The sequence below is a fragment of the Petaurus breviceps genome, unplaced genomic scaffold, assembly GCF_028583685.1.
Source record: "Petaurus breviceps papuanus isolate PSGF00001 unplaced genomic scaffold, PetGlider_PUasm1.0 91041, whole genome shotgun sequence".
In the NCBI taxonomy this organism is placed as follows: domain Eukaryota; kingdom Metazoa; phylum Chordata; class Mammalia; order Diprotodontia; family Petauridae; genus Petaurus; species Petaurus breviceps.
Window position 1 is genome coordinate 32,145,994 of NW_027187400.1, and position 12,358 is coordinate 32,158,351.

A 12,358-nucleotide genomic window follows, 5' to 3' on the forward strand; every position below is an offset into this window, starting at 1 on the left:
AAGAAGAAGAAGAAGAAGAAGAAGAAGAAGAAGAAGAAGAAGAAGAAAGGAGGTAGAAATAGACATACAGATGGGTATAGACATATGTAGAAATAGAGAAAAATATAGAGAACATGGGGATGGATGAAAGAGATCTGTCTTCTCATCCACATAGCAAAAATAATTTATGAAGAATGCCTTTTGCCAAGACAATGACATGCAATTTGACTAGCAGTGCATCAACTTCATTTTTCAGTGCACATATCTAAATTTTTTGTATTTTTAAAAATTAATTTGTTTACTTTTAGTTTAAAAGATTCATTAACACAACTCCTTGAGTTTCAAATTTTCTCTCCCACCCCCTCCCCATGGTGGCATGCAATCAAGTATAGCATCTGCAAATACTTTCACATTAGGCATTAGTAAGGTTATAAAGAAGGTTTGAACGGATGGAATGAAGAATGGGAAAGACAAAACAAAAACAAAACAAGAAGATGAAAAAGGGCAGGTAGTTTGCTTCAATCTGGGTTCAATTGCAGTTCTGTCTCTAGATGTAAACATCTCTCTCCATCATGAGTCTTTTGGGTTTGACTTATGTCTCTGGATTGCTGAGAAGAGTCCAGTTTATCAAAGTTGGTCGTCACACATACATTGTGTCTGTAATTGTGTACAAATTCCTCCTGGCTCTACTCTTCTCACTCAGCATCAGTTCATATAAGCCTCTCCATGTAAATATGAAATCCATCTGCTCCTCATTTCTTATTGCACAACAGTATTCCATAACATGCATATACCACAACTTATTCAGTCATTCCCCAATTAATGGGCACCCTCTTAATATCCAATTCTTTGCTACCACAAAAAGAGCGGCTATAAATATTTTTGTACATTTGGGTATTTTTCCCACTTCTATAATCTCTTTGGGATACAACCCTAGAAGTGGTATTGCTGTCAGTGCACATATCTTTAACAGGTACAACAGAAGGACATTGCCATAGCCCCAGAAATAAACAGGCAGAAGAGAGTGGGTTGGGTTGTTTGGATTTTGTAGTACTTTCAAAAATCCTAAACTGCTGTTATAGGAATGTAAATTTTTAAGATCTTCCCTGCCCCTAGGTTAAGTGTACCTGGAGCCTCTCCTGGGAGGTTTGTTTTTCAGGAACGCCCACACCTTGGTGCTTTGTGATTGGGCAGTGGGTCAAAAGGGTGGTTACATTCTCTGACCCAGGAGAAGGCTATATAATCCCTGGTGTGAGGCTTTGCTTTGGGGCTCATTTTGAGAAGTAATGTGTGATTTGACCAGATGAGACTCTGGGCAGCTGCTGAGAGCCCCCTGGCTTTGTAAACCCAGATGTTGATGCTTCCCTCTCTGGTAACTGTGATTTGGTATGGATATAATGGTTGGACAGTTTGGAAGCCTATCTGCTGGATATGTTTTTTTTTCTGTTTTCTTGTAACTTCTCTCTGTATACTCTGAAGTTCGTAGTGCTGACCTTTTCTCCCCTGAACTAGGTAAATGATATATGTTTGATTAAAGTAGGCTTGCTAACTCATTTTGAGTTGCTTTCCTTTAGAAAATCAGATCTAAGAACCTGTGTTGGCAGCCACCCTGGGGATTCTGGGGTGCTTGCCACTACAACTGCTTTCTTATTTAAAAAAAAAGTGTATTTCCATTATTTTAATTCTAAGTACTATGACTCACGAAATACCACAATTCTGAAATGGATAAAAATTTCTGATGATGAAAAGATCATGGAAAGATGCAGGATGTAAGAATTTCTGACAGTAGCATACCAGTAATCAGAGGAGCAGAGATGTCCACCCCCCCCCAAAAAAAAACAATAGGCAAGTCTCTAAAAATGAACAAGAAGGTATAATGATAAAGAAAAACAAAGGCAAATATATGGCTATGAACTCCTCTGTGGAGTGTAGGACTGACCAAGAAGATTTAGAAACTCGTGATCATTCTATATGAATTTAAACCAGAGTGGGGGGCAGGTATAATATGAAAACAACCTAGACCCCCTATAGAAAACATTGCTAGACCAATACCCAAGAAACTCTTACAGAGCTAACCAAACCCCAGCAGGAGGACTGATGCCTATTACAGGGCCCAAGCAGTTCACACCCAAGGTATAGGGTCAACCAGATAGCCTTTGCCCAACCAAGAATTCATGTTGCCCATACCTGCAACAGAGCCTAACCAATCCATACCAGAATCATAGCAGAAGAAAGGGCCAGACTAACATCTGTTCAATCCAGGATCTAGGAAGTCCTCATCTGACCCACAAGTGAAAAGGAAACCAAATATCTGGACCCTTACAGAAGTCCTGCTACTAATCCCACCAACATCAGGTTTTCTTCTATCAATGTCAGAGGAAGGGATACAAATTCAAGTCCTGGACTGTGCCAGGAAGATTCAGAGAATGGACCGAGGTCAAAGTCTAGGGTGGGCCACAGGGAGATTGAATCAAAACCTGGGGATTCCTGCAAAAGAATGAGATCCTTGCACTACATCTAGGACAAAGGAGGATCTGTCCACATCATCTAAGAGCACAGGGAAGAGTAGAATTATCCCAATAAGCACCAAGTCCTCATCTAGATTCTGAAGTTGGAGATAGAAATGAACAGAAGTTCTCCCCCCAAATTGGATAGGGCATGGGAGAAAAAAGGGGGGTTAGTAAACCCAAAAATAGAATAAAAAGGAGAAAAGTTGCTCATTGAAGCATTAAAATGTACCAAAGAGAATAGAAAGTCAGAAGGAAACATACAAGCAGGATAGCTTTGATAGTGATAAAAAATACATTTTATACTTAAAAGGGAAAGCAAGCTTAGGTAACATTCACAGTTTCACGTACAATCTTCATTGTCCATTTTATATAGTAGGCACAAATTTTCATTTTATTTGGTATTTGTTAGGTTCAATATTAAAAAAAAATAAAAAGATGCATGTTGGACATAGGAAAAATACAGGAAATTATTATCTCACATATGTAGTGACTCACAATGACCTGTGAGTCAGAAAGGCCATTAAAAGACATCACCAAGGATGTGGATAACCAAGAAAGAAGATGGGGAGCTAATCATAGAATGAGAGTGAAATACGACAGATGGTCAGTCTAAGTACTGTAATGGGTACTGGGAAATATTAAAGATCTGCAGTCACTCCAGCACATTTAGTTAGATTTTCTATCAAGCATTTATGGAAAGATATGGTAAGAAATTATGTAAGATTAAAAAGGGAGTGAAGGGACTGTGGCAATTGAAGGAGCAACTAATTTGAGAATAACAAGTCAAAAGATGGTGGGATTAATTCCATCACAGTGGATTGTGAAGAAAATAATTGCTAAGTGAAAAAAGAAATATAAAAGAAATAATATGTGTGTATGTATTCTCTATGTATACATGTATATATACTAAACATGTGTGCATATAAGTACATGTATAAATTAAATATTTATGCATATATATGAATATATATATAATTACTACTACTTTTGTCATTGTCATAGGGAACTGTTTTTATCTTGTTTGCTAGGAGATCACATGGAAATAGGCATAAGACAATGATTATTACCACCATGAACACCACCACCATCATTAATTGTTATTGATTTTATTCTTCTATAGTCAGCTAGGTGGCCCAGTAGATAGAATGCTGAGGCTGATATCAGGAAGATCTGAATAGAAATTTGGCCTAAAATAATTATTAGCTTTCTCTCCTTAATCTATGTTTTTCAAAAGTAAAATTAGGAACACAATACTATCTATCTCCCAGGATTGTTATGGGGATGAAATGAGATAACAGTTGTAAAGTGCTTAGTATGGTGCATGGAGCATAGTTATTATTTGCCCTTCATTTTTGAGTCAGACCAGTGACATCACAGTTCAAGTCTTGACACATGTGTGAATTGGATTTAAGTGAGGGAGAGTTACTCAAAGTCATCAGTCTCATTGTCTCTTCCGAAGTCATCAAAGCCCAGTGGTAAGACCTGAAAAATAGTAGGTGCTTAATAAATGCTTGCTCCCTTCCTCCCTTGTCATTTCCAGCAGATTTCCTATTGTGTCTCTTGAATTAACTCTTCTGTCTTTCATTATATTCAAGGTGCACAAGCTTTCTGTTAGTAGTTTTATCCAATTTGGACTCCTCATTGTGCCATTTTTCAAGTAAGCATTCCCTCTTCAAGGGTTCTCTGGATCTGTATCCTTTGTCACAGCTTTTCTTTTTTTTTTCTTTGTAGTTATTCTAAATATATTTTGTATTCCTGAATATTTTTACTTGCTACCTCTACATCATCCCCTCTATCCCACCTGACTCCTTAAGTAGAATATAAGTTTCTTGAGTGCAGGGACTGTTCCTCGGTTTTGTCTTTGTATTCCCAACTCTTGACATACAACATGGATACAGTAGGCACTTAATAAATGCTTCCTGAATAAATTAATGAAAGTGGTCAATGATATATAGTGAAATCTTGTCTCTAAGAATCTCTAAGCTCTAAGTTCTACCAGGTTAATAGTTGCATTATATATTTCCTATACATCACTTCCAGTACAGAGCACATATGAGTATACCGTAAGTTCACAGTAACTAATTAGTGCCTTGATTTAAACCTCTCCTAAGCCAACCATTGCCAATTCCCCAGTGCCCTTGTGATCATAAAGAGGTGTCTTCCTTCTTCCTACCTAGGTCTCTCCCACACATCCTCTGCCAAGCATTTTCTTTTTTTTTTTTTTGAAAAAAATTATTTGTTTTTAGTTTTCGACATTCATTTCTGCAAGATTTTGAGTTACAATTTTTTTCTCCCCATCTTTCCCCTACACTCACCCCAAAATAGAAAGCCCACTGAATGCCCCTTTTCCCAATCTGTTCTCTCTTATATCCTCCCCCATAACCCCCCTAACTTTCTAGTAGGGCAAGATGGATTTGTATTCCCCAGTGCCTGTATATCTTATTTCCCAGTTGCATGTAAAAAACAAAAAAAGTTTAAACATTTCTTTTTAAAACTTCGAGTTCCAGATTTTTTCCTTTTTCCCTCCTCATCCACCCACACTGAGAAGATAAGCAATTCAATGTAGGTTGTATATGTGTAGTTATCCAAATAATTTCCATATCAGTTATATTGCATAAGACTAACTATATTTCCCTCCATCCTATCCTGTCCTCCACTTATTCTATTTTCTTCTTTGACCCTATCCCTTTACAAAAATGGCTTCTTTTACCTACCCTCTCCCCCAATGTACCATCCATTCTATCATTCTCCCTCTTACCCCCTACCTCCCTATTTTCCTGTAGGGTAAGATACCCAATTGAGTGTGTATGTTATTCTCTCTTTAAAAGCCAAATTCAATGAGAATAAGGTTATCCCATTCCCTTTCACCTTCCTGCTCTTTTCCCATTATAACAGTGTTCTCTTGCCTCTTTTATATGAGATAATTTACACTAATCTATCTCTCCCTTTCTCCTCCCAATAAATTCCTCTCTCACCTCTTAATTTTATTATTTAGATACCATTCCTTCATATTCAACTCATCCTGTGCCCTCTGTCTATGTATAAATGAACATACATATGCCCACAATCACATATATATTTATATACACATACACCCTCCTACACATACTATATATATGTATATGTATATACACATACACACACACACACACACATATATATATATATTCCCTTCAACTATCCTCATACTGAGAAGAGTCTCATGAATTACAATTATAGTTTTTCCATGTAGAAATGTAAACAGTTCAACTTTAATAGGTTCCTTATGATTTCTTTTTCCTGTTTATCTTCTCATGCTTCTTTTGCTTCTTGTATTTGAAAGTCAAATTTTCTTTTCAGCTCTGGTTTTTTCATCAAGAATGCTTGAAAATCCTCTGTCTCATTGCATGACCATATTTTCCCCTTTAGCATTACACTTAGTTTTGCTGGGTGGGTGATTCTTGGATTTTTTTTTTAAAGCAATTGGGGTTAAGTAACTTGGTCAAGGTTACACGCCCAGTTATTTCTGGGTGTGGTGCTAAGTATCTGAACCCAGATTCGATCCCAGGTCATCCCGACTCTGGGGTCGGTGCTCCTACTTGCTGTGCCACCTGGCCACCCCATGATTCTTGGGTTTAGTCCTAGTTTCTTTGACCACTAGAATATCACGTTCCAAGCCCTTCAATCCCTTAATGTAGAAGCTGCTAGGTCTTGTGTTATCCTGATTGTGTTTCCACAGTACTCAAAATATTTCTTTCTGTCTACTTGCAGTATTTCCTCCTTGACCTGGGAACTCTGGAAGTTGTCTATAATATTCCTAGGAGTTTGCTTTTTGGGATCTTTTTCAAGAGGCGATAGGTGAATTTTTAAAATTTCTATCTTGCCCTCTGCTTCTAGAACATCAGGGCAATTTTGCTTGATAATTTCTTGAAAGATGGTGTCTACACTCTGTTTTTGATTGTGGCTTTCCAGTAGTCCAGTAAATTTTTAAATTTTCACTCCTGGATCTATATTCCAGGTCAGTGATTTTTCCAAAGAGATATTTCCCATTGACTTCTATTTTTTCATTTGTTTGGATCTGTTTTATACTATCTTGATTTCTCACCAAGTCATTAGCTTCCAATTACTCCAATATAATTTTGAAGGAGTTATTCTCTTCAGTGAGTTCTTGAAGTTCCATTTCCATCTGGCAAATATGACTTTAAGGCATTCTTTTCCTCACTGGCTTTTTGGGCTTCTTTTGCCATTTCAGTTAGTCTATTTTTTAAGGTGTTATTTTCTTCAGTGTATTTTTGGGCCTCCTTTAGCAGGCTGTTGCCTCTCTTTTTATGATTTTCTTGCATCATTCTCATTTCTCTTCCCAATTTTTCCTCCACTTCTCTTAACTGATTTTCAAAATTCTTGCTGAGCTCCTCCATGGACTGAAACCAGTTCATATTTTTCTTGGAGGATTTTGTTGCAGGAATTCTGACTTTACTGTCTTCCTCCCTCTCTATGCCTTGATCTTTTTGTCTCCAAAAAAAAAGGATTCTATGGCCTATTTGTGCTTCCTCTGCTTGCCTATCTCGGTAGCCAATTATTTGACTTTTGAGCTCTTTGACAAGGTAGAACTCTGCTTCCACAATGGAGAGAGCTTTGTCCCAAATTGCTGGGGTTTTTGCAGATGCTAGGGCTATTAGGAGGGCACCTTCTCTACATCCCCCACAACCTCTGGCTCACTGGCCACACACCCCAGGATCACCGCCCAAGACCATGATCCATATACAAGCAGGTTAAAGCAAAAGCAATTATGCTGTGAATGTTTGATTGGCCCCCCTACATCTTCAGACCAGGAGCTCCTGAGGCAGCCACAGGGTGGTGGCTACACAGCCACTGCACCTCCCCAGCTTCTCACCCTGGGGGCAGGGGCCAAAACTCACTCTTCTGACACCCCCTTACCCTGTTCCAACAGATTTCCATACTGACCTTTTACTTTGTCTTTGGCTTTTATGGGTTGAGAAGTCTGGAAACCACCACAGTTGGTGGTGATTCACTATCTTGAAGTCTGCTCTGGCTGCTGCTGGTCAGGGCCACCCTGGGACCAGAAGCACATGGCTCAGGTGGGACTGGCTTGGCTCCTAGCTCAGTGTGATAGACCCATCCAGTCAGCTTTCCAGGCTGCCTTCAGCAGGAAATTTGTTTCTCTCTGTCACTTTGTGAGTTCTGTAGCTCTAAAGTTTGATTAGAGTCATTTTTTTTACATGTATTGGAAGTGACTGGAGCGGGAGCTCACACCAAGTTTGTGCTTCTACTCCATCATCTTGGCTCTGCCCTGTCACAAGCTTTTTTTGTCTGCCTGTCTCTTTCCCTCTCCCTCTTTCCTCCCTTCCCTTTCTCTGTGTCTTTCTTCCTCTGTTTCTGTCTCTCTCATGATTTCTATGCTTCTCAATAGTGAAATAAAGTGTTCTGTTGATATTGGATTGTCATTATTTTGTCATTTTTCTTAACTTTTTGACTTGACTTTCAGTTTTTGTCTCCAATTCTTATACCTTGGTCACCCCCATGTATTCCATAACCCAATGACTCTGGTCTTCTTGCTGTTCCTCCTACAAGATACTCCTCCTGACTCTGGGCATTTTCACTGGATGTCCTCCATTCCTGAAAGGCTCTTCCTCCTCATTTCCTGTTCCTGGCTTCCCAGGTAAAATCCCCTCTACAATAAGAATTCTTTCCCAAAACACCTTAGTGCTCATGTCTTTGCTGTGCTGCTTTTCTCCAATTTGTCATAAGCACATATATACATATGTAAATATGACATATATTCATAAATATATGCATATTCATTGTATTAAATTGTTTTCATGTTGTCTCATGAATTAAAATGTGAGGTTCTTTTTGCCTTTCTTTCTGTGCCCAGCACTTAGTGTAGTGCCTGGCATATAGTAGGTACTTAATAAATGCTTGGGGACCTACTGAGTAAAGGAAAATGAACTTGTCATTTTTTCTTCTATATTCTATAGTTTCCTGTGTTCCCTTTGGCAGAATCAAGAGCTGAAAGAGATCACAAAAGCCATTTATCCCAATTCATATATGAAATTACCCTCACTGTAATGTACCATTTAATTGGTCGAGATGTTGTAGAAGTCTTCAACTATGTGTAGCAGTTAGATACTGATAAAATCATCTCATGTCTATCCACAGAGTGTTAATAGCTCTCTCATATAACTTCTCCATGGTGGCATTTGAACCCTTTCCTTTGGAGTATTCATTGAGAGCTCTACCTTTCTTCTTATGACACTTGCCATGACAACTGACAGACATACTGCTGTATTCAGATCCTGATTTGTTTGTTTGTTTGTTTTTACATTTTCTGCCAATTTTGTGGGATAATGTTTTTTTTTTAATGTTTTATATTATTCTGTTAAGGTCTGCCTTTTAAATTCACATTCTACTCAAAAAAGTATTTTCAAAATTCCAAAATATTATAATTTCTCTTTCCAAAATAATTTGAAACAACATCATTGTTTTTGTTTGCTTGTTTTGCTCTATTTTGTTTTCCCCAATCCATTTCATTGCTAGGTATAATTTAAGTTTTCAGTGAGGGAAGATTTTCATTGACCCCAGGGTCCCCTTTTCTTTCCTCTTTATATTTTGGTAGTTTCATAATCTTAGCCCTTACTTCATCTAATCTGGGCTTAGGGATGCAATTATTTCTAACAATTACTCTTCACTGGTCAGTATTACACTGTTGTGTGACTTGGAGATGAAGATGCTATTGACAAAAAAAAAATGATATGACGGCTTTGCCTATAAGTGGTAGTAATGTTTTTTCAATATTATTATGAGAAAGTAAAGGCAAAACATTATAACATTCAGTCCCCCCAGTTATCTTATTTTGTCCTGATTAGAATGCAAGCTTCATGCAATTAGGGTCACTTGTTTGCTTGTATTCATATTTTAACTCTTAGCATAGTAATCCTATAGTAAGATAGGTAAATGTTTTATGTATATATGCATGCATATGTATATATGTATGTGTTTACCTCTATCATATCTCTCTATATACATATATACATACATATGTGTGTACATATGCAATTCCCATATATTTTTTTCCTGCTTTGTGACCCACTCCATTTGCACTGAACCATTGCCAGTAGGTGGGCTACTGGCATTTCTCATTTGTCCTAGTGTATTTTGCTTTCCTATGGGCAGCCATGGTGGCACATATCTATAGACCCAGCTATGGGGGAGACTGAGGTTAACATATTCCCTGAGCCCCAGAGTTCTGAGTTCAGTGGTCTAAGCTGATAAAGTGAGATCAGTAGTGGGATCAAACCTCTGAGTAGCCCCTGCATTTTCAGCATGTGTGAAATGGGAAGACCTAGTCTTGAAAAAAATCTTTGTTCCTTCCCCTCATCTCCCTCTCTGACTGTTCCCCCTTCCCCTTTTCCCCCTTCCTTGTACCCTTTCCCTTTCCTCTCCCTCTCCCTCTCCCCCTTCCCCTTTCCCTCCCTCCCTCCTCCCATCCCCATCCTTTCCCTTTACTCCCTTCCTGGCCTAGAGGATGCCATGGTGGAGACGGCCAAGAAGGCCACGGAGCCGACCCAGGTGGACATCACGGGGCTGTGCCAGGACGTGTTCTCCAAAATGGCCACATACCTGACAGGCGAGCTGACAGGTGAGACAGGCCCCCTGGGCAGTCCTGGACTAACAGGGGCCGGGCCCCACCCTCGAAGAGTGCATCCTCGATGATGTAGGGGGTCCTGACTGGACCTTTCGAGGCCGCAGGCCAAAGGACCCCATCTCCTTGGTTCGTAAGCAGCCCTTCCCCCACACGGCTGGGCTGGCTGGGAGAGGGCTGGGGGAGATGGAAACTGTCCGATGACCAGAAGTTATCCTCAGCCTCTGAACCTCTTTCCCTGAAGTATGACGTCCAAGTTTTCACCACCTTTTCTTTGTTTTAAAACCACCAGTGAAGATTATAAACTTTTGGAAAACATGAACAAACTGACTAGCTTGAAGTATCTCGAAATGAAAGATATTGCGGTAAACATAAGTAGACACCTAAAGGCCTTAGACCTGAAACGTGCGGCCCTTCAGCCTTACATGGATCAGATCGCTTTAATTGAGGAGCGGGTAGCCGCTCTCGAACAGGCAGCCTGAAAGTTATCGAATGCATATTCAAAGAAACTAGAAGCAAAGTACAAGAAGTTAGAGAGGCGATGAAAGAATTCTTTAGCACAAAGACTTTCACTACAAGGATGTTTTATAAGAAATATGTGGGATGGAACTTAGCACTAGGCTTCAATTCCCAAAAGGCAGCGGTGCTGCTGACCCAAGGAGAATCCCAGCCCCCACCTCTGGCTGGATGCTAACTGGCCACCCCCAGTGTTTTCCTCAACCTGTTCCCCTGGAAGCTCATCTTAGCGTGTGCTTCCTTGTGTGCCCTGGACCAAGGCTCAGAAATCAGGTTCAACCCCGTCTAGGGCAGACACAGATGAGAGGCTCTCAGCTCCCTGGCTCCTCCCTTGCCCCCCACCCCCCTCATAACCTGTTCTTCAGCTTAAATATTAAATGCCAACATATGAAAAAAATCTTTGTTTCTTGTGATGTTTGACATCTCATTTATCTATTCACTGTTTGAGATGATCACTGTGCCCATTTTGAGTAAAAGCAACCTGGAACCCTTTTCCTTTCTGTCTATTTTTTTGACTCTTAGAAGCAGTTGCATCCCACAAATCAAGTAGGGGTATTGTCAGAATCCAATTCACCAGAGTTCCAAGGTTCCTCCTAGACCTTCATAGCTACCAGAGATCCCAGTCCATATGAATTATCTGCTTTAGACCACCACAGTTAATATTTCCCTATATTGCTTTTATCCTCTCCCTCCCTCTCTCCATTCCTCCCTTATATGATTGATGATGTGCTGGGCTATGAGGAGGTTAGTTTTTTGGTTGTTGTTGGTCATTCATGTCTGATACTTTTGGAACCCGTGGACAATAGCACCCCAGGTCTTTCTATCCTCCACTATCTCTCAAAATCTGCCCATGTTCATGTTCAATTCTTCCATGACAGTCTCTATCCATCTCAACCTTTTCCATGCCCTTCTCCTTTTGCTCTCAACCTTTCCCAAAATCAGGGTCTTTTCCAATGAGTCCTGTTTTCTTATCATGTGGCCAAAGTATTTAAACTTTGACTTCAGTATTTCACCTTCTAACGAATAGTCTGAATTAATTTCTTTAAGTATTGACTGATTTGATCTCCTTGCTGTGCAAGGGACTACTCTGATTCTTATATCAAGCATCTATTTTTTTCCATCTGCTGTGGCCTACACCTCTTACCTGATAATTGTTTTCCCTGTACATCATCCCAATGACCCTGGATCTCACAAAATCATAAAATCTCAGAGAAGGGAGGGAGGGAGCTCGGTGAATATTTAGTCCAATTGAATCCCTAAAAAATCTCCAGTATAATGCACCCACCAAGAACCTTTCCAAATTTAAAAGGAAGTTGTTCATCAAGGAACAGTCCATTACAAACAGGGTTTTGTTATTGCTGTTTAGTCATGTCTTATCATCTATGACTGTATTTGGGGTTTTCTCAGCAGGGATGCTGGAGTGGTTCACCATTTCCTTCTCCAGCTCATTTTACAGATAGGGAACTGAGGTAAATAAGGTTATGTATACAAGGAAGCTAATGGTTCATCTGTACCCTATCCTAGTTAAATCACATTTATGAATATTATATTCAATTCTGAACATCATATGTAGGAAAGTCATTGACAAGCTTTAGACTTTCCAAAGGAAGATAAACAAAGGAGGAGACAAGGATACATGACATGGAGAGATCCATTAAAGTACCTAGGCATACTTAGACTGGAGAAGAGAAGCCTCAGGAGGGACATTACT

The 12,358-nt window shown here is 39.5% G+C and overlaps 1 protein-coding gene across 1 annotated transcript; it reads left to right on the forward strand.

Annotated features, from left to right (window-relative positions):
* The first annotated feature begins 10,019 nt into the window (after positions 1–10,019).
* LOC138154062 (biogenesis of lysosome-related organelles complex 1 subunit 2-like) lies at positions 10,020–10,613 on the forward strand. Its single transcript, XM_069078518.1, has 2 exons — positions 10,020–10,166; positions 10,389–10,613. The coding sequence occupies exons 1-2, from the start codon at positions 10,020–10,022 to the stop codon at positions 10,611–10,613; spliced, it is 372 nt and encodes a 123-aa protein (XP_068934619.1).
* Positions 10,614–12,358: the final 1,745 nt, after the last annotated feature.

Bases quoted from the DNA above. Each gene is read 5' to 3' on its own strand.
- LOC138154062 (XM_069078518.1), top strand. From the start codon at position 10,020: ATGGTGGAGACGGCCAAGAAGGCCACGGAGCCGACCCAGGTGGACATC. The intron at 10,167-10,388 runs GCCGGGCCCCAC...ATGACGTCCAAG, and splicing joins GCAGTCCTGGACTAACAGGG to TTTTCACCACCTTTTCTTTG.